Source organism: Lingula anatina, chromosome 1 (genome assembly GCF_051362555.1).
Source record: "Lingula anatina isolate TDL-2025a chromosome 1, LinAna3.0, whole genome shotgun sequence".
NCBI classification, from domain to species: Eukaryota; Metazoa; Brachiopoda; class Lingulata; order Lingulida; family Lingulidae; genus Lingula; species Lingula anatina.
In genome coordinates, this window is record NC_141767.1 from 47758940 (window position 1) to 47780016 (window position 21077).

At 36.9% G+C, this 21077-nt stretch overlaps 2 protein-coding genes and 1 long non-coding RNA gene across 5 annotated transcripts in view; 2 read left to right on the forward strand and 1 right to left on the reverse strand.

Annotated features, from left to right (window-relative positions):
* LOC106163225 (uncharacterized) overlaps positions 1–15971 on the reverse strand; it is a 30850-nt gene extending 14879 nt beyond the window's left edge. For 2 of the 3 annotated variants that reach the window (XM_087005139.1, XM_013540744.2), the window contains exons 1-23: positions 15922–15971; positions 15105–15265; positions 14664–14799; positions 14270–14386; positions 13725–13954; positions 13108–13217; positions 12591–12839; positions 12017–12199; positions 11456–11771; positions 10083–11188; positions 9642–9826; positions 9352–9426; positions 6724–6905; positions 6282–6459; positions 5863–6097; positions 5524–5678; positions 5166–5392; positions 4701–4862; positions 4138–4359; positions 1910–3879; positions 1481–1585; positions 1056–1293; positions 177–798 (exon numbers count right to left, since the gene is read on the reverse strand). In XM_087005139.1, the coding sequence (XP_086861265.1) occupies positions 177–798; positions 1056–1293; positions 1481–1585; positions 1910–3879; positions 4138–4359; positions 4701–4862; positions 5166–5392; positions 5524–5678; positions 5863–6097; positions 6282–6459; positions 6724–6905; positions 9352–9426; positions 9642–9826; positions 10083–11188; positions 11456–11771; positions 12017–12199; positions 12591–12839; positions 13108–13217; positions 13725–13954; positions 14270–14386; positions 14664–14799; positions 15105–15185 (7084 nt within the window). In that variant the 5' untranslated portion in view covers positions 15186–15265; positions 15922–15971. The remainder of the gene's footprint in view (positions 1–176; positions 799–1055; positions 1294–1480; positions 1586–1909; positions 3880–4137; positions 4360–4700; positions 4863–5165; positions 5393–5523; positions 5679–5862; positions 6098–6281; positions 6460–6723; positions 6906–9351; positions 9427–9641; positions 9827–10082; positions 11189–11455; positions 11772–12016; positions 12200–12590; positions 12840–13107; positions 13218–13724; positions 13955–14269; positions 14387–14663; positions 14800–15104; positions 15266–15921) is intronic. The other variant, XM_087005142.1, reaches the window with a different exon arrangement.
* Positions 15972–16702: 731 nt separating this feature from the next.
* Positions 16703–19052, forward strand: LOC106163228 (TNF receptor-associated factor 3). Its single transcript, XM_087012071.1, has 6 exons — positions 16703–16811; positions 17246–17373; positions 17736–17891; positions 18324–18395; positions 18543–18620; positions 18933–19052. Exons 1-6 carry the CDS (start codon positions 16748–16750, stop codon positions 19050–19052), a joined length of 618 nt encoding a protein of 205 aa, XP_086868197.1. The 5' UTR covers positions 16703–16747.
* A 281-nt stretch (positions 19053–19333) lies between these two features.
* On the forward strand, positions 19334–20523 carry LOC147764410 (uncharacterized). Its single transcript, XR_015331842.1, has 3 exons — positions 19334–19526; positions 19750–19848; positions 20282–20523. It is a non-coding gene; the product is annotated as an uncharacterized LOC147764410 (long non-coding RNA).
* The last annotated feature ends 554 nt before the right edge of the window (positions 20524–21077 follow it).

A 21077-nucleotide genomic window follows, 5' to 3' on the forward strand; every position in this document is an offset into this window, starting at 1 on the left:
ACTTAAGGTTAGGATGTCTGACCTGGTCTAAAAATGACAATTAGTGAATTGGAGTAAATGCACCTCTCTTACAATATTAAAAGGCAGTAAATCTTAAAGCATATTCCTGCTTATCATTACATTCATAGCTTGAACTCATCTTCCACAACATGGCATAATTGTGAATTTCAACATACCAGCAAACATGGCAGTAGCCTCAGCATTCTCCTTTTCTCCAATTCCAGGCAGTCTGAGCAGAGGGAACTTAGACAGCAGACTATCTTCTTTAATCACACCTCTACCAACACCACCAAGTCCAAACACAGCATGACCTTGATGCTGACCTTGAGGACTGTGCCTGGTCTCCTCCTGCAGGTTCTGTAGCTCTCTTAAGGCTCCGCCAAAAATTGCCCTGCTTTCTTTCTCCCTTTGCTTCAGGGACTTTGAGCCTGACCTTGACTCACCACCAACCACCTGAGTGGGTGTAACTGTCTGTGAAGACTGCTCAGTTTTAGAGCCTGTGCCATATGTGTTTGAATCACTGCTCTTGGAACGGCTTCTCCTGCCTGCAGGTTGTGGAGTAGTCTGTGTGTTCACCTCAACCATATTTCCTGTCTCAACAGCTCCTGCTTCCCTGGATCTACTTTCAGTTCCAGACAAATGTGGTACCTGGTGGGGCAGCTGCATGGTGGCTGTCTTCTGGTGCTGAGGAACCATGCCAATAGATGGTGCCACAGTCTGTCCTGTAGAAGGCACTGCACTCTGTGAGGAGACAACATCTATAGCTCCCATCATGGCTAGTAGACTAGACTGTTGAATCTGACAAGAAAAAATCATATCCTGAACATTTTTGTTCCATGCAACATATGGTCGATGCATAAAGTTCCTGTATTATAAAGCTTTTAAGTTATTTGAAATCCTAAGATAAGACTTGATATATATTTATATATATATTTCCTAAAAAAATTGTTAAAATTTGTGTTAGTACCTTATGTTTGATAATATGTTTCTCAATAACCATACCAAAGCTAAATCCAATGCACTTCCCATAAGCTTTCAAAACCCTGAGTCAATACCTCCATGATTCTCCTAAATTCTCCACGAACCACATTTTGCAGTTGTTGGACCAAATCAACATTCCCACTTAACTGCTGAGATGCATTCGTCAACCCGACAAGTTGCTGGGTCCCAAGTGCTCCAATTTGCTGTTGATTTTCAATGTCTCCTCTCAGTGGCTGATCTGTGGGTTGAGGTACATTGGATTGTGAGGGTCTTGTTGTTGTAAGATCTTCAACAGCCAAAGTCTGTGATTTTCTAAAAATTGTACATTTTCAAAAACATTATTAAAACTGTGTCAGTCTATTACCAAAGTGTTTAATAATCAGCTGATATTAATGATTCAAAATCATACCAAACTAATGACCACAGCTTAAAAAAGTATTAAATACTGAAACCTCAGTCAACCTAACATACTGTGCAGTTCACGTTTCAAAATGCATACTCAGATTTCATGGTGCTGCCAACAACATCTACTTCATCCTCAGCTAAGGAGCTGACATCTAAGGTGCTGCTGTCATCCTCGGGTGCCCCATCTTCTGGTGTCCCTCTACAAGGAGAATAGAACTTACATCATGATAAAATATCCATTACATCATTCTTTGAAGTTACTGCTTCTCTTTATCATACTTGGATATTATTCCCATTGGGGGTAAAGTTCCATTTTACTAAAAAAACGTAATGGATTAAACATTATAAATTGTAACTGATAACTTTGGATAACTTTTCTCTTTTATTCAACTTTTCATAATAAATAAGACATTTTAATCAATTCAATTACAATAATTTAATCAATTAAAATAAATCTGCATATTTAGTAGAATAATTAAAAATGACTAAGATACCAATTAGAAATAGTAATAGAAATATTTACCCAGTTCGCTCCCTTGAGAATGACTCTGTCATATTTTGAAAGCTGAGCTTCTTGGCAGGTACTGGACCTGTTGTAGTAGACTCACTCTCAGGATCAAAAGAAACAACTTCATCCTGCTTAGTTAATGGTGGGGTGGGTTTCTTAGAAGCAGGCAACAAACTCTGCTGATTCCCTGACAGATCTGTTTTGAAAGGAGACACAGCTCCCCCTATTGGTGGGTAAGTGTTGGTCATGTATTTTTTGGCTAACTGTGGCGCATTACCAACTGAATCATATCCCGTTACCCAACTGACTCTGGGTTTAGATCTTTGCAAATGAGCATTCATTAAACTTGTAGCATCTTGTGCTTTCCTTTTCTGCTCATTTGTCATTGCTTTCACATTAGGTGATGTCTTGCCTGGTTGATCTTTTGCAGAGATGAATGGTTTTTCTGGTTTTTGAATCCTTGTAGATGAAACGGTAAAATCTTGTCCATTCTTATTCCATTTCATTTCTGATATCTTGCCTTGCTTTCCTCCTTTCCTTGGTCTTTCTCCTTGTCTGACTTGAATCTGTTTGGAAACAACACTGTCATCTCTTTGTCCTGGTGCTTCTGGGTAATACTTGTTTTCCAATAGCCACAAAGAGTGTAGAATCATCTGTGGATGTACTTTGACCCTGACTGTAATTTTGGACTCAGACATGACATCTCCCATGATAGAAAAGGAATGGTGTTTTCCAGCCCACCTGGTCAGCCATTCCAGCAGTGGTGAAACTTTGGTATATGTCTCACTGTAGTTCAGCCTTGAGTGAAGAAACCACTTAAATCTTGGACTGGCTTGTGCCCTTGCTGACGAGGGAGTCACTGACCCAGATCTCGAGCTTGGTCTCAAATCAGACAAGCTCCTTCCTTGTTGGATTATAGGTGTCACTGGTGTTTGTCTGCCTGAACTTTTGCCAGTAAGGTCAGTAAGACTCCGACTCTTTCTTGGGTGCAGACCAGCAACTGCTTTACTCAAACCTTTAAAACTGACCTTCTGTTTATTCTTCACAACAGTATTTGCTGAATCTGTGCCATGCTCTTGGCCAGAGCTGTCAAATCGTTTCTTAGTAATTGGAGTAACAATTGTGACTTTGTTTCCCTCTTGAGAGTGTCCACTGATATTAGTATGACTTTGGCTCCTAAACAGACCTCCTGAAGGTCTTTTGCTCGAGGAGGGTGTTGGCATTGACTGGTCATCCTTATCAACAGTATAAGCAGGAGGTGGACCAGTAGATGGAGAGGGAGACTCTGGTGGCTTGCTGTCACTGGCAGTTGAAGTAAACTGATGTTTTAACTGCAGGCTCAAAACTGCCTTGTGAGCCAGTGACCCTAATTCCTGCTTCCTTAGCTCGGAAGCAAATGGTGACAAAAGAGGACGCTGGTGCACTTCATCACTGTCTAATAACTTAGAGAAGGTTATTGCGTAGAATGTATCCAGGAAATCTATAAAAGCTTCCTCTCTCTCATGAGGTCTTGAGCCAATCACAGTGGCATCCTTGCCCATTGCATTCTCATCTTCAACAAAACTGACAAATTCATCATAAGCACCCAGGAGTTTCTTTTTCCTTTCAAGCACCCTCTCATAATGGTTGACTTGCTTATGGTAGTAAGTTGATAATGTTTTTCCTTTGGGAGACTTCCCTAACAAATTACTCCTTTCCTTAATGATAGAGGGAGTACTGTCTAAGAAAATCCCCTGCCATTCTTTTAATGTTCTTTCCACTTTATCCTGCAGCTCTGGATCAAAATCATCCAGGTGGCGAAAATGTTCTGCCAAAATGTCTGCCACATCCTGTGTTGGTTGAAGCTCCTTTAGCACAGAGAGAACAATATCATAGATGTCACTCTCATTCTGCAAGAAGTGACTGAATGGAAGCATGTGCAGAGCCCAGTTCAGACTGACAGTGCACTGGTTCAACCAGTCTGTCTCCTCCATCAGGCGTCCAGTCTAATAGGATAAGAATTAAAATCAAACAAATTCTATTTTCTATTTTACAATAAAATATCAGATCTAATGGATACATAGTGCCTGTTTAAATACTGCCTGTTTGACAAGTCTGAATATTTGATACAGATAACCATGGTATTTTTGATACATTTCTGATACTTATGTCCTAAATAACATTCACTGCATACAGATCTTTCTTTACTGACATTTAGAGGTACTCTAAGAATACCATGTCCTCTATATCAGCTAATTTCATACCTGCAAGTATTCCTTGCTACAAAGCACATCATAATCCTTTCTTAGAGCTACAGAGAGTTTTTCTCTTACATGAAGTAGCCAGACCAAGCCGCAAAAGTCCCTAAAACAAGTTAGGGTGTGGAGTGTTGACCAATGGTCAGTGTGGCCATCAATAACTGAGACAAGGCTCTGGAAGGTGGTCAGGGTGTCTGGCAGTGTGACCAGGGTGTCCTTCCTTTCACCCTGGAATCATGGGAAGAGAAGACATTATTTAGAAAATGGTAGAAAGGTGACACTCTAAAATCTGATTTATTTTCAGAGATGACAAGATGATTCACAATGAATGAATTAAATTTTGCTACTTCTGATGGGTTTAAAAAAACCCAGTGATGAGTTTCACAATTTACTGAAATTTATCAGCTTATGTTTAAATTGTCAAGGGTGGTATACTGTATACAGCTACGAGAAGGACAAATGTATGAATGGTAACATCTCTCAAGCCCACACGCAAGCACACACACGCACGCACACACACACACAGGTTTGCAGAGGAATAAGAAATCAGATAAATGTTAGTCCTCTACCTTGATTAAGATATCCTGTATAGGTGCCAGCTCCTTCACATACCACACAGCAGCAGGTAGGGCAGTGTGGGAGGCCCTCATCACAACTGTGATCAGCTGGATTAAACTGGAGGTCTCTTTTCTCCTGATCATCTCCTCTCGGACTTCTTCAGACCATTCCTCCTTGAAACAACCAATTTTACAAGAATAATTACCAAATGCAATATTTCCATTTTTATGAAAATGAAAATGAGAAGAAGAGATTCTGCACAAACATTTATCACTATACAACTTGTACATTGTAAATATTATTAATGTTATATACGATGGGCACCATCTGGTGGGGAAACAGTTATATGTTATATGTCCAAAAGCCTGAATACCACATTCACAATTTTAACAGTCCATTTTATACAAATCAGTATCCTTATCACAAGTTAAATTATTTGTGAATGAGTTCCCAACATTGTATTCTTGTCTACCTACCTCAGAGGTTACTGCTGGCTGTGGACAGTACAGAGGTGGGGCAGGCAGATACACACCCTGGGGAACCAAGGTGGGGAAACTGGCTACAGCCACCTTGAGCCTGTCCAGCAGACAGCCCAGTAGCCAGGGTGTGATGTCCACTTTGGCCAGAGCTCCGGCCATCAGGAGATCATTCATGGTCCGGGTCAGCTGGTCCAGGTTGGTCTCGTCATCTATCTGTAGAGAGGCTACAATGGGGAAATGGGTGTGTAAGTTATTTTCTGAATGAAACTGGTGTTTAAGGAGGTCCAAGTAATACACAGCGAATCTACCACATCAACATTAATCAAGTTTGTATCTCTGGAGTACAGCTACTCACCCACAGATGGAGTTTTCTGCAGGGAAGCAGGCTCCTCAGAATTTTCACCTCTCTTGTCACAAGCCTCCCTGACTGGTCTAAGCAGCTTCCTGAACATTGCTTTCATGATAGACATGGGTTTCAGGTCAACAGGGAGACCCAGGATCAGACCAGCTCTGGAAGAATTGAAAGTGGTGGATGTTAATTACAGGATCAAGATACTAGAAAAGCAAAAAAAAAAAAAAAAAAAAAAAAAAAAAAACTCAAGTTTCAACTTCATTAAATTCAGAAATGTTATAAACAGATGTGGTGCCCTTTTAAGGCTTTTACATACACATACAAAATACTGAAGATACACACCTCACATTAACATCTGGCTTTATCTTCCTGAAAATGCTGCAGGCCACAGAGAGTACAAAGGCTGTCTTCCAGTCCCCCATCTTACTGGCAAACCACACAGCCTCTGCCAGTGAGCCACACAGTAACAGGTACTCCATGGCCCACTCTGGCGTGAACACAGAGCTCAGGGACTGCAGTTTTATCAGATCAGTAATCTGTCGTTTTTCTATGGTCAGCTGCCTGCAGTGGCCATTTTCTGAAAGTAAATCCCGACAAAGGCGTTAAAACCATCGCACATGGAATGAGACTCACTTATTCAAATGAGATTCACTTATATTGGCAATAATTTTGACAACAGGTTCAGCATCTTTTTGAATTTGCTACCACATGCTGTTGGTAATCTGAATATCATATTTAGGTTAACATCAACTAAGACTCACTGTAAAATTCCTGAGATTCCTGTAAGTGGAGGTATGGCAGTGGCTGTGGAGAGTGGGGAGGGAACACATAGGGGGCACCATTGGTGAAGTAAGCTGCCATGAACCTGGCAAGAGACAGCACCACACTGCGGCATCCACTGGTACCAATAAACGGTATCTCCTCACCAGCAGCTGGGTCCTGATAGGAACGAGTGATAATTATTACCACAAATAAACATGATGAAAAAGTTTATATACAATTCATGACATCTTGTAAAGTGCTATTTAAAAAGGCTATTTCAATTATACTTGATAAATTCAATCAAAACATTTATGACATCAACTTTAGCTACATAACACAATGCCTATGTGAAAAGTGCAAAAATTGTACAAAAATATTCCAATCGTTCTATTTATTATTTTATTCTTTGTCCTCATTATATATCACTTGCGAACATGTTACCTGAGAAATGTGATCTGGCAAAGTAGAGCTTTGAATGGCACCAAATTCTTCCAGTCCCCTGGCATACCTGACACAACCCTCAGCCTGCTCCAGGGCTGATGACAGATCTCCTTTCAGAACAGTGGTAAACAGAATGGCTAACTGCAGTCTGGTGGGATGGGGACCTGGGATGTTATTGGTATCTAGAAAAGTTTTTCAAAAAATTTAAAAATGACAATAGCAGGAGTACAGTGCACACTGTATCATCCAGTTTTTAGGTTTAAACTTTTCGCTTTTAATTTGTTACAGCACAGTCTTACTTATGATTACTTTCGTGGATAATACAAACAAAGCATACAGTTTCATTAATAAACCATATTTTTTTTCATTTAGTTTTTTTAAGTAATACTAGAGTAACAACAACAAAGAAACAAGGCAGCAAAGCTGTCAAATGTACAGACAAAGAACAGAAAATAAAGATGCAAATAAGTGAAAAATTAAATTTTCACAAAAAACGGTTAAATTGCCAGAAAAATTTACCAAACAGACTGCGTTGCCTATTGAAGCTGTATGTTAGACCCATGTTTCTTTCCTGTCAGTTTGAGAACAGTAAGTGACATGATTTCCCTTAAATGGTCATCATAGGAGCAGTGCCCAAAATAGGGGTTTCTTCAAATTTTGATGCAACATTACATAATGTTTAACAGCATAATGACAATCAAATGTTATTAATAAAATATTAGTAACATGGACATTCAGAAAATGTGACAAGCAAAAGTCTTCAAGATCATGGAACTTTAAAGTCACACCTTGAAAATGCCAATATGTGAAAAATTAAATTTTCACAAAAAACTGCAAAAAAAAAAAAAAAAAAAAAAAAAAAAACAAACAGACTGCATTGCCTACTGAAGCTGTATTTTAGTCCCATGTTTCTATCCTGTAAGTTTGAAAACAGTAAGTGACATGATTTTCCTTAAATGGTCATCATGGAAGCAGTGTCCAAAATGGGGGTTTCTTCAAATTTTGATGCAATATTACATAATGTTTAACAGCTTAATGACCATAAATTTTTAATTATAAAATATTTGTATCACAGATATTCAGAAAATGTGACTAGCAAAGGTCTTCAGGCCCATGGAACTTCAAAGTCACGCCTTGATAATGCCAAAATGTAAACAAGACAGCACTGTTCTGAAATGGGTTTATTTCCATTTTTAACACTTTTTTAACATAAAACAAAATAAACATTTTACTGCCATTTTTATATGTCCAACTAAGAAAATTGATGAGATGGGAAAAGTATCAATAGAACAGTGTTAAATGTCCAATTTCCTCCATTCTGAGATTCTGAACATAGTGGATGATTGAATCTGACAAACTGCAATGATATGAGTTTATTTCCATTTTTGACACTTTATTACACAATACATGATAACAAGTTTACCATGTTTTTTACATAATCAACTAACAATGTTGTAAAGATGCAGGAAATATCAAACAAACACTTTTAGGCATCTTATTAGTTAAATAATGAGACTGTTAACATGCCTAATAATTGAATCTGAGGAAATGTGAAAAAACAGTATAACTTCTTAAGTAATGGCCCGATTATGCTTATTTTCGAACTCAACCTGTGTTTTAGTAAGATTGACCACTCCTGTGAGTATAATTACAATTGGCCAATCCGTTTTTCTTATATTGTGTTATCAGTGTTGCATTTATATTGAAAATAGTGAAAAAACAGCATAAATTACCTAAAAGTGACCCGATCATGCTGATTTTCAAACTTGACCTGCGTATTATGAATATTCATCAGTTTTGTAAGTTTCAAGTCAAAAGGTAAAATGGTTTTCCACTTATCGTGTTATCGGTGCTGCATATATGCTGAAAAAAGTGAAAAAACAGCATAAATTCCCTAAAAGTGACCCGATCATGCTGATTTTCGAACTTGACCTGCGTATTATGAATATTCATCAGTTCTGTAAGTTTCAAGTCAAAAGGTAAAATGGTTTTCCACTTATCGTGTTATCGGTGCTGCATACATGCTGAAAAAAGTGAAAAAACAGCATAAATTCCCTAAAAGTAACCCGATCATGCTGATTTTCGAACTTGACCTGCGTATTATGAATATTCATCAGTTCTGTAAGTTTCAAGTCAAAAGGTAAAATGGTTTTCCACTTATCGTGTTATTGGTGCTGCATATATGCTGAAAAAAGTGAAAAAACAGCATAAATTCCCTAAAAGTCACCCGATCATGCTGATTTTCGAACTTGACCTGCGTATTATGAATATTCATCAGTTTTGCAAGTTTCAAGTCAAAAGGTAAAATGGTTTTCCACTTATCGTGTTATCGGTAAAAGTGCACGGCGACGGCGACGGCGACGACAGCGACGACGGCGACGACAGACGCAGATGATGGCTATATGTACAGACACATCTGTGTCTGTACATAAAAACATTAGAACCCTCTGTCTTGATGATTCAATGCTCTAGTTTTTTTTTTTTTTTTTGGGAAACTTAAAAGGATAGCTTAATTTATGCCTCATATTAAGCTGTGCTACACTATCTGAACCTTTCAATAGCATTTCATGTGTCTTTGCAGCAGCAACCAAAATGTATATTTGTGTGACAATTAATCTCAATACTCACCCTCCAGGCCAGCAAGCTGCACTTCCCACTTTTCCAGAGCCTGCTCATGAGCACCCACAATACTCAGCTTGTCCCCTACACAACAAGAACATGGCACTTTTATACACATGTACAGTAATACAGATGCAGAATGACAAAATCACCAACAATCCCAAACTGTTATCAGCTCAAAAGAAAATACCCACTTGTTCTTTGGTTTCCCTTTAATTTTTAAAAGTCAGACTAGACAAAAAATGCTTCTAATTATTCAGTCCATCTTTTTAAGTTAACCAAGAATAAATTTTTCACACCCTCTTGGACTTTTCTTCTGTGTTTATGCATTTCACATGACCCGTTCCATGCTTGCAACAGCCTCTGGGCAGTGCACACAAGTTGCTTGGCTTTGCGTATCTCTGATGCCTTGGCATTCGATGAGATCAGGGAAGACAAATGCTTAGCAATATGCTTGAGTAGTTTCTTCAAAGTAGGACTCAATCTGAAATTAGAGGGTAATCAACCATTAATGTGTACTCTATTACTGGACATTACGCTCAAAGATATGGAGAATATTCAGGCAATAAGTTGCTTTTGCAGCAAGAAAATTAAGAAAGAGTATAATCTTATTTGACTCCAAATGATAAGGAGGTATCACTTTAAATAACAAAGGTAGATGGGTGAAAAAAGTAACACTCAAACACAACAATAAACAGATGAAACTCATCATTTGACTGGCATTGATATCTAACAAATACCTCCTAGAGGGTCCATTTGTGATCTGCTTCAATGGCTGAAAGACAACAACAGGCATGTTTCTCTCTCCATCTTCTTCTAATGTTAGCGAAGGGGCTTCTTTCCCTTTCTTTTTTTCTCTAGTTTGAGATCTCCCACCATCTTCCTCAGCTAAAGGTTGAACCACCATTTTGTCACCTCCATCCCCTTCCTTTGCTGGTGGATTTTCCGATGCTTCACCCTCCACCACTTCCACCTCACTGAACCCTTCTAACCTGTATCCTCTCCTTCTCCTACCAACCATCACAGCAGGTTCAACAACATGGGTGCAACAAGCCTGCTGGAAGAAATTTGTTCCATTTGATCTTTCATGTCGACACGGCAGCCATGTGTAAACTTTGTCCAGCACAGTCCGAGCGGTCATCACAATGGCCAAAGCACACCTTATGAGATCTCCCTTATTAGCACCACTGTCTAAACTTTCAGTGGAATGCAAGACACAGTGGACAACTCTTTGGACAAAACGTAAAGAACATGGTATCAGGTTCTGACTCAATGTATCAAAGCTAAGCACTGCCAGAACTTTTCTAACAATCTGCAGAATTCTGAGTAGTCTGGGGTTTAGTTTCCCATCTGATACCTGGGCCCCAGGTCTTGACTTGGCACTGAGACTAGCCTCTGGTGGACTTTTCAAGATAGCTGAGATCAGTTTGACTATATTCAGCAGTGTGCTGAAAGCAGTACGCTCTAGTTCTACAGTCCAGGTGTGGTTACATGACACAATCAAATTCCATGCAGACAGCAGTGCCACCTGTGCTCCATCTACAGCTTGCTGCGTCATGGCAACTGGGTCAAGGGTCAACATGGCCATGCTCTCTGATGTTGCATTAAAAGCATCCTGTTCAGCAAATATAACTTTTCCAGATTCCATGTTCAGTGCTGGACCAAATGGAGTAAGTTTTCCTGTGTTACCATCCAAGCTGGCTTCACTCCCCAATGTAGTGTTTAGAGTACCTTCAAGCTCTTCCAGTTGGAACTTATTTTTGTTTCTGATAGCTGCTGGGGTGCTGGTGGCCTTTATGGCAAGACCTAGTTGCTTCCATTTCTTAGATTTTGACCTGACGGTATCCTGAGATCATATTAAAAGAAGAATGTTTTTTTAAATAATGTTGATCTATGACATAAACATCTCTTTTAATAGTAGTTCTGTTGAAACACTCTCAATAATTATTAAAGCCAATGTGATAAGCATTTACCAAATTTTCTTATACATTCATTGTTTCAGTTCAAAATCTGAATCAATTATCTTTCAGAGCTGGAATTGAAAATGTAAATCAATTGACAAAAGACAATACATATTATACACATCAGCAGTAAATTCTACTACAAACAATACCTTCAAAGTAAGATTCATAGTCCCCCCTAGTGTTAATTGCATATTCTGTTGTTCCTTGATTTTCCTCAACTGCTGGTTGGACTCCTTCAAGAAACCCTTCACCACGCGGACATAGGACTGTTCTGGAAGTTCTACACTGTCACTCTGGACATTGTCTGCCAGCTGCAGGACTGTCACAAGGTAGCCATCAGAGCAAAGAAAGACAGGAAATCTTGGATGGATGGCCACAGAAAACCTCTGCCTCATGAGGTCTTTGTCAGAACGCACAGAATCTTGTGATTCTGAAGGATTCACATTTTCCTGCTGGCGCGTTGGGCTAGAAAAAAAAGAAAGATGTGACAAGTATGAAAATACATTCCTCTAGACAAAAATCCTGAAAGGACTCATTTGAATGATTAAATAACTTTTTACGAAAGTGTATAATGCACACTTATATTTTTCTGCAGTTTTTCAGTTTAAATGTTTAACTTAAACAACAAATCCAAGCCCGTAATTTTTATCAACCACAAATCATACTGCTTTGACAGAACACATTCTTTTCTTTTTTTAAAGATCTCATACCTGATAGAAATCAAAGGATGCAGTGGCAGAAACTGTGCAGGTCCCATTTCCACAGAGCAGCCACTGGTCTGCAGGTGGACAGGCTCTCCCAGCCGACTCAATACACACAGGAATCCTTGCTTGGTCATACAGACCACAAACAGGTCATCTGATGTCCACTTCAGGTCACAAATCCAGTAAGACCTGCAGTTAAAATTTAAGAAGGAACAAAATTTGAATAATAAACGAGTTTAGTTAATTAGACCCAACTCCTCAAGACATGTCAAATCAACAAATAAATCTATTCTGCATACAGACATGCAAAATCTTTAAAACAAAGTATTAGGTTCTATTTCTCCTTCAATCAAAATCAATAGTTTCTCCTTCAATCATTCTTGTATAAGGGTATACGCTACTCAAGAGATTCATATATTCATACTACTCATACAGATACATAACTAACCTATAGATTTGGTGGATCATCTTAAAATTTCAAAATCACTGACAGCTACTCCTTTATACGTAGAAATGATCATATACATGTCCAAAATATAGAAAAACTTAAAAATTTAAAAAGCACAAAAAATGTCCACACCTTCCTTCCCTGTGAGCTCTAGCTCCACATCCCTCCATATCTGTTGCTATAACAGTGTCTGTCAATGGAGAGACAAACAATATCTTTGTGTCATGTGACCTCTTTTGATTGACAGCCACAGCAAGCACATGACCGCCATGTGACAGACATGCAAGAACAGCACCTTTGGACCTGATTGCTTTGCACCTTGGACCAAGATCTGACCATGGGATCTGAAGCATGGTCCATTGCACAGAGTAAGTAGGCTGCCTGTAAAACAAGTTTTGCCATGAAATGCAAGTCATATATGATGCGCGTGCAAAACATTTTCAACCACTTTCTTAAATTCTGTCAAAAGTATCATCATGTAAATTTATTTCCAGATACATGTGCAAAATAGAAATAACAGATATTTTCTCTGATCTCTTTAAAGAAATAATCAAACAAACATTTCAAAACAAAAAATCCAAAATGCAAAATATCAATTGATACAGAATGATATTATAGTATAATTGCCTTAACTGCCACTATTACATACCCCAGAGTGTAAATGTTTGCCTGTTCAAACCATCTAAATAGCACTGTGGTGATGATCAGCATGCCATGGTCAGTAAAGGCAAATGAACACTGTAGGCAGTCACCAATAACCTAAATATAAAACCCTTTTTTTTTTCAAAAAAAATTTAATGTGCAAGTGCAACCAGTACGTATTGTGTCATCTGTGTACTTCTTATCAGGATGATTCCCCATCTCATTAAGATTAACCATTAACATCAAGTTTTAAATGGAAGTTAAATCAAGTTTTAATTTATACCGACCATTTTAAATTTCAATAAAAAACTGGAAATAAAATGACCAAAGTAGACTCTTGCCTGCATATAACAAATTTCATCACGTTTAAGATGATCAATGCACATTTATTATTCTTTTGGAAGACTGAAACTCTACTGGCAAAGGTGAATCCAGCATGACAACTGTTGCAGAAAAGCGGATTATAACAGTCATTTCAAAACAAAATAATGCCTTTGGAGTTTCCTATAAAAATGACAACCTATTTTGTTATACTGCAATAGCACAAAGAAAGTGCCTGATTTGAAAAACATTAACAAAACATATTAAGACAAATGTATACTTCAAAAATCACCAAATGCATACCTGATGCTGATAAAACACTGCACTGATACTGGTCTCCTTGCATTGGACCATGGGTAATTCTACGGTGTCACTGTGTTGTATACAAGACCATGTGCCCTGGACATCTGCCTGTCTGGGAGCAAATACATTTTGCTTAGGGTTCAACTCCCATAAAAACAGGGAACTCCTGCCAATTACAACCAGTATTCTTCTAGCATCATTGGAAATAAAGATGGATGGTTTTATGGAGGCTGAAAATATTATAAGAACATTTTTGTGTTAAACTTTTTACCTCTTTTATGTCCCACTTTTACTAATATAACATTGTAACATCAAAATAACAAAATTGGCAATGACACAAAGTTAAAAAACTTATAAGCAACTTTTATTAAATTATCTTACATAATAAATTGGCTAAACATTATTTGTCTGTTATCTAATTCCTTTTCAATTAATTGTTTCCTGAGAATTATGTAACATCAAATTAACAACTGAAAATAATTTCTAACACTATAGCAGTCACAAATAAAATATAAATTATAACAATTCCAAAAAAAAATACTTACTTTCCCCATTCCCTTGGTTGACTAGATCTGGGACACCATGGACAATCTTCAACAAAGCCTTGTCTTTGTGCCACAAGAACACATCTCCAGATTTTAGCAAACCAACCAGAAAATGGCCTGAAATAGAAAACAAATTCATATTTTAATAAAATTTCAAAAATAACAATCATAGGAATTATCTAAGATAACTATCTGCTGGGTTTTCATTTAAAAACATGATACTAGGTCACTTTTTGCAAATATGTGTGTCTGCTAGAACTCCATTAACCATGAAAATTATTACATTTTCCATATAATATTATAAGCATGAATATATCAACTGACAAAGTTTTAAAGCTAATACAAAAGCATTTAAGAAAATAGATTCATCCAACCATATCATCATAACATTTACCATTATCTGAATGGTTGAGAGCACTTGTATCCTCTAGCAGTTGATGTAATTTTGGGACTTTCTTCTTGGTTTTCCCTGATGGTAAAAACAGCACACTGGCTCTGTGTGTATCAAGCAGAAACAAACTAGCACTGCTCTGAAATCAAAGTTTTTAAATGCAAATTATTAATGGTGTAAATGTTTCACTCTTATTTTCCTGCCATATTTAGACTTTTGTATCATACCTTTACTGTGCAAGTTCTGCACAAATAGCAACCAGCAAACAGGTCATGTAATTCTTTATCAATGAAATGTAACGGTTACCATCAATTGTTAATTTTATACAAAATAACATTCGATAGTAAAAAGAGTCAAAGCTCAAAGCCAAAGATTTATTCCAATTCTGATACATAAAGGTACAAGACAGGGTTAAATGAATCAGTAACAGTAACATGTACTTACCTCCCCCAGCCAGGCAAACCTTGGCCATGGTTTCTTTCTTTTGATGGCAGTGGATGCCAAAACTTCTAATTCCAATTTCATCCTTGCTCTCTAAGGTTATGTGTGACTATCTTTCATTGCTGTCTTACTACAATGCCATGTGACTCCAACTGGATTTGAGTCTGTTTAAAAACAATGTTTACCTAAATTGTTTGCAGTTACTGGAAATGTTATTATATTCACTATTAATTTCACTTCATGTGCATGTAGCATTGTACAGAGGGCATTTCAACTAAAAACAAATGAAGGAAATATCTTTGCTGCCCCTGTTAAAAATACACCTGAAGTATGACAAAGGCAGAAATAGGTTACAGGAATTTGACTTCATACCTGTTAGTATATGTACAAATAAAAATATAAGAAAATAGTTCAACTTCCAGACAGTTCCACTTGTAACTATCAAATATCAGTAGCAGCGAAAAAAAATGTCTACCTACGGTCGCACTTAACCAGATTAAAAGAAAATTCACTTCTCCAATTTTAGCATCTGAACAAAGAGATAACGAAATCAACAGCAGTGGACTGGGGCCCGTTTCACGAAGCTGCCGCTAGTAAGAATAACTAACGACAGTTTCGTGAAACGGGCCCCTGATGAGTGGGAACTCTGGTCTCCCCCCCCCCCCTTTCCCTCCACTCCCCATTTTTCACTCGGTTTTAAAAGAGCCAGGCAGTAAATGCAAAGAATGCAGAAATATCAATATAACGAGAACAAATACATTAACTTCATAACCAGAAGCGAAAAAGAGAATGATAAATATGACAGCACAGACTTCCTTACCACGCGCCATTGTGTTTTGAAAATATGCTGGCTATCCCACAATTCCAAAATGGGTCAAACCTGGCCAAACCGAAAAAGAGGCGGGGAATTCCCCTTTGCTGTAAAAATTCCCAAACAACAAAATTTGTTAGTCTGTCGCTGATCACATGCTCACTGCCACCTGATTCATTAGCTGTAATTTGCCGTTGCTTTATTTAGACTTCCAAAGATTTATATAACGAAGAGGTAAGTATTAATTTTCGCCTGTAATTCAGTAGTTCAAGAAAAAAGAAAAAATATGTAAATGAATATACAGGTACTATATATAAACAATTTAGTACTTCGCCGTTGACCTTTGTTGGCAGTGTTGCTGTTGAGGTGTTCGCGTGGCTTCATTTAATGGTGAAGCGAGACCAAAATGGTGTTTAATTAAATTTAAACTTTCTAAGTTAGAAAGTTAACATAACAAATTTCATACATTTATGTATTTGCCTTTTAGGTAGTTTCAGTACAGGATACTATGGCACAGGAGAAGTCGACACAGATTTGGAAGACAGCATTGCAGCAAAACCTAGTACACATAGGCCGTTCCATGAAAACTGATCGACTGGTCCCTCACTTGATACAACATGACATTATTTCTGATGATGATATGGACACTCTTAAGGACATGGGAACTGAAACAGAGAAGGCGGAGTGGCTGATAAACTTGCCTCAGTTTTCGGCCTTACAAGCTCACGGTACCCTTACCAGCGGTAAGGGTACCGTGAGCTTGTAAGGCCGAAAACTGAGGCAACTGATAAACCATCTTAGAAGATATGCATCTGACGAAGGATTCAAAATCCTCATGTGTGCGCTGAGAGAAGAAAGACAGAATCATGTTGCTGATTTTATTGAAGACAAGCTAAAAGGTACACTGATAGACCTTACACTACATTTACTTACAATGCACATCTCCTTCATTAAATACCTGTACCTGCTCTTCCAATAATATAAAAAAGGTACAATTCTAAGGAAAGCATCATAATGTGTATATTTTGAATATTGGACATAACCATATGATATACTTTATATGTCTGATCAATTGACTTGTTGTAGGTGTGTTCGTAAACATGTCATGTATCACAATATTAGTCATGATCGAGTTTGTAATGAGCCTTGTGATTAATATGCACATAGTCAATTAAGTAAATGAGGTAACTTTCAGCTCATTTGAACAAAAATTCACAAAAATGAAATTGTTTTTAAAATGCTTGCTGTGTTTACTGCTGTATGGAACTGCATGACACTGCTAATAAAAGTAAACCATCTTGATAACAATAGATATTTCTTGTCTTTTTTTTAGATCTTACAATGACAACTGCTGAAAATAAATTTTGCATGTACCCCAGATATGCTGATGCCATTCAGGTTCCACCAAATAAAGCAGATAATCATAAACACAAAGAAAATCCACTTCTAGTGATTTCTGAGGTTGGTAAATGTATTTGTTAATCAAATGCTCTATAAATGAACTGTTGTTTTAATTACTAAATTTATCATAAATTTTGATGCATTAAGCTAGTAGACATAAGAATCTGCTTGTTGATTTTAGTTTTAAATCATTACATGGTTATAAATGTAGTTACATTCCAGTTGTGTTATTTTCTGATAATAGTTTGAAAATCACAAATGATATTTTGAAAATACATTTCGTATTGGTTATTGAGCAAGAGTAAGTTTGTTGTGCAAAAGTGAATGATTATTCTTAATCTTATAGGTCAGTGAATGATTAAACTAGTGGTTAAATTGTACATTCATTCATTGAAATATTTGATTTTTGCTTCACGTTTCAGAGTCCATCAGTGGACTTATGTAAACACCACAAAGCAGGGTGTACAGAAGTTGTGGCCAAGGAAAATCTAGACTACCATAGTGAATATGAATGTCAGTACAGACCCACCCCCTGCAAGAACTGTGGCAAGGAAATACCCTTGAATATTGTCACTGAGGTACACAGTACAATTTATGCATTCTCAAAATGTTAGGGTCAATGCAATAATTGATAATACTTTGTAATTTAATTAAAAACAGGTTCAGACTCATACAACACCCATCAACCCATACACACACACTACCCTCTACCAGGGTGGCAGATATTATAGGCACATTCTCCACATTTCTAACAGAGACCCAAATGACCATCTATTTATCTTAAGACATGTCTGTGAATATCTTGTGTAAAATCAGTTTGTGTCCCTGGTAAAGGGTACACATACACCACATATTAAATCTTGTAAGAATTACTGTCTTGGATCATGCAGACAGATAATTACTGATAATTACTATAAAAACAGAAACATTGACATTTAGGTTTGAGTTCATTAGAAGTAAAGATCTGAGCTATTGTTGTTGGAATGTTCTTATATATTTATTTTTTTCAGCATTTTTCAGTCTGTTCTGACCAGATGTGTGTCAAATGTCCTCTATGCAGCAGAGATTACTGTTTTTCTGAGGTAAGCATCTCATTTTCTTATACTGCAGTTTCAAGTCTTTTATGGATTTTGTTAATTGCTTTGTTTATTGTAGCTTGTTTTTGAGAATAGATTCAAGTCTTTGTTGTTTACTTTTGCTAAATAGATATTTGTTCACAATTTTAATAGATAAAAAGGCATGTTGCACAATGTCAAGGACACTATCATAAACCATGTCACTTTTTCAAGAAAGGATGCTCCTTTAAAGTAAGTGAGGTGGTTTTGCACCCATTTAAAAAACTATCAAACAAGTCGTTTAAGGCTGTTGTGATGTAATGCACTAACACACGCACACACAGAAGTGCAAACACCAATCCTTCACAGAAGTCTGTTATATATACTGCCCAAGTTGGCCTACCAGTAATTGAATGAATGTGGACATATTTGTATAAATAGAATACAAGATCACAATGCCATTTAAAACCACAGTTTGTATTTTAGTTTAATTTCTTGTTTCTTTCAAAGTAATATCAAAAGAAACTTGATTTGTTAACAAGTCAATATTCCTCCCTCTCCCAGGGATTATCAGCAGACATGGATCAGCATAACCAGGTTTCTTCAAGCCAGCATATGGAACTGCTTCTAACCCATATTGAAGGCATGGATAATAATTATCAGAAATTGTTTGTGAGGACGTAAAAATGCAGGTCTTTATTATCAGCACAGGACATAACTGTTAGCAATAGATATGACTATGTTGTTAAGTATTGCTAATTTCTGTTCTAGTGTTGTGTGAAGACACTGCAGTGATCATACTAATTTCTTATGCATTATATATCAAGTCTATTTGCACGCATTTTTCATCATTGTAAGCTTATAGTCTCTTTTGTTTATGTCACACTCAAATTATTAATATATTTAATTGTTCTTTTAGTTGTTTTGTTTTGTATAAGTAAATAAATAACTGTTAAAGAGCAAATAAACATAAGTTGATTTTGCAAATTTTGATTCATTTTTAGAGTAAAGTCAGTGGAATTGAAAAGGCAGTGAAAAAACTAAGTACATCACCTCAAAGAAGAGATTCTTGCGCACAGACAAATGGATGTTCTACAAAGGATTTGCAGACAGCAGCTGTGACTTCACCAGTCTCATTGGCTCCAGGCCCAAAGCACCGTGAGTTATAAGCACACTGAAGTTTTATGTGTATCAGATTGATAATTCATTGAAGATTGTGTGTCATTTATATTTGATTCTTGAAAGTGTTTTAATACTAATTTAATACAATTAAGAGTAATGAAATTTTTGCTTGCTGTTCTCAAATGTAAAATATCAGAAAAATTGCAATTCATATCTCCATTGGTATGTTATGAATGTATGTATCTCTCTCTAATCTTAGGAGGACGTTGCATGAGTTCCCCAATCGTTATCATCAGGCCAGTGGCAACTGTTAGCCCATCTCAGACACTGGCACTTTCACAAACATCACTGAAATTTGGTGAGTATTGAGATTTGTTCGCACACCCAAGAAAAATTCTCATTTTCTTCTCTATTAAATTTGATTTTTGGAGACATTTAGGTTCCTGTTTCACAAAAGAAATTTGGTCAGAATCAGTTAAAACGAGTTGCATTTCACAAAGAATCCAAGGGCCCCCTACCTCCTTTATTTATTCAAGCCTTAAAACAAAAACTTGGCGCAATACTGTGTATAACAGTTTAAAAAACAAAAGGAAAATCTCTAAACAGGAATCACAGAGACCTGTAAAATGATATCACTTAGAGTATGCCACACAGACATGGCAATGGAAGCATGGAGCTAGGCACAAAGTTCTTTTACTGCACACAGTATTGATGTACAGGTACTATTGTACTGTTTTTGTAACATTTATATATATTTGAAGTGAGTTCAAGCTTTCTTCTTCTAATTTCAGAGGATTCAGATCAAAAGAACACGAGCAAAGAGCCACAAAAAGAACCAGAACCAGCTATAGCAGAATTACCCAATAATAGTGCAGGAAGAAGCCTGTTGAAGTGTTTTGTCAGTTTTGTCTGCAAAACTATATCTAGCCAAACTGTTTAATTAGATGAGAGAATCTGAACCAGATTGTGAAATTGGTGCAGGATTCCACGTGTAGATCTAGGGGTTGGGTGAACTGAATACCTGAACAGAATGCTATAGCAGAATTACCCAAAAATAGTGCAAGAAGAAGCCTGTTGAAGTGTTTTGTCAGTTTTGTCTGCAAAACTATATCTGGCTAAACTCTTTAATTAGATGGGAGAATCTGAACCAGATTGTGAAATTGGTGCAGGATTCCACATGTAGATCTAGGGGTTGGGTGAACTGAATACCTGAACAGAATGAAAAACAAAATCCATTAAAGATCTGCAGATCATTCCAGAATATTGTATAATGATATGTTATAAGTGGACTATTGTACAGTGATGTGTTATAAGCAGAATATGAATATTTGTTATAAGCAGAGTATTGTATAAGTGATATGTTACATGTGAAAGATGTTTTTAAAAAAACAGTTAATGATTTGTCCATAATTGTAATTGGATGCATATATTTGGTAAAATATATCTTGTATATAAAGTCTTCTATATAAATTTAGAAGCATGAAATTAGTTAATATCATAGTAATTATTATTATTGTTCAGAAGATATAATCTAATATCTACAGATAAAGCATCTCAAATTATGTTTTAGCATAGCTTCTTAGATGG

Bases quoted from the DNA above. Each gene is read 5' to 3' on its own strand.
- LOC106163228 (XM_087012071.1), top strand. From the start codon at position 16,748: ATGTGTGCGCTGAGAGAAGAAAGACAGAATCATGTTGCTGATTTTATT. The intron at 16,812-17,245 runs GTACACTGATAG...TCTTTTTTTTAG, and splicing joins TATTGAAGACAAGCTAAAAG to ATCTTACAATGACAACTGCT. The intron at 17,374-17,735 runs GTTGGTAAATGT...TTCACGTTTCAG, and splicing joins CACTTCTAGTGATTTCTGAG to AGTCCATCAGTGGACTTATG.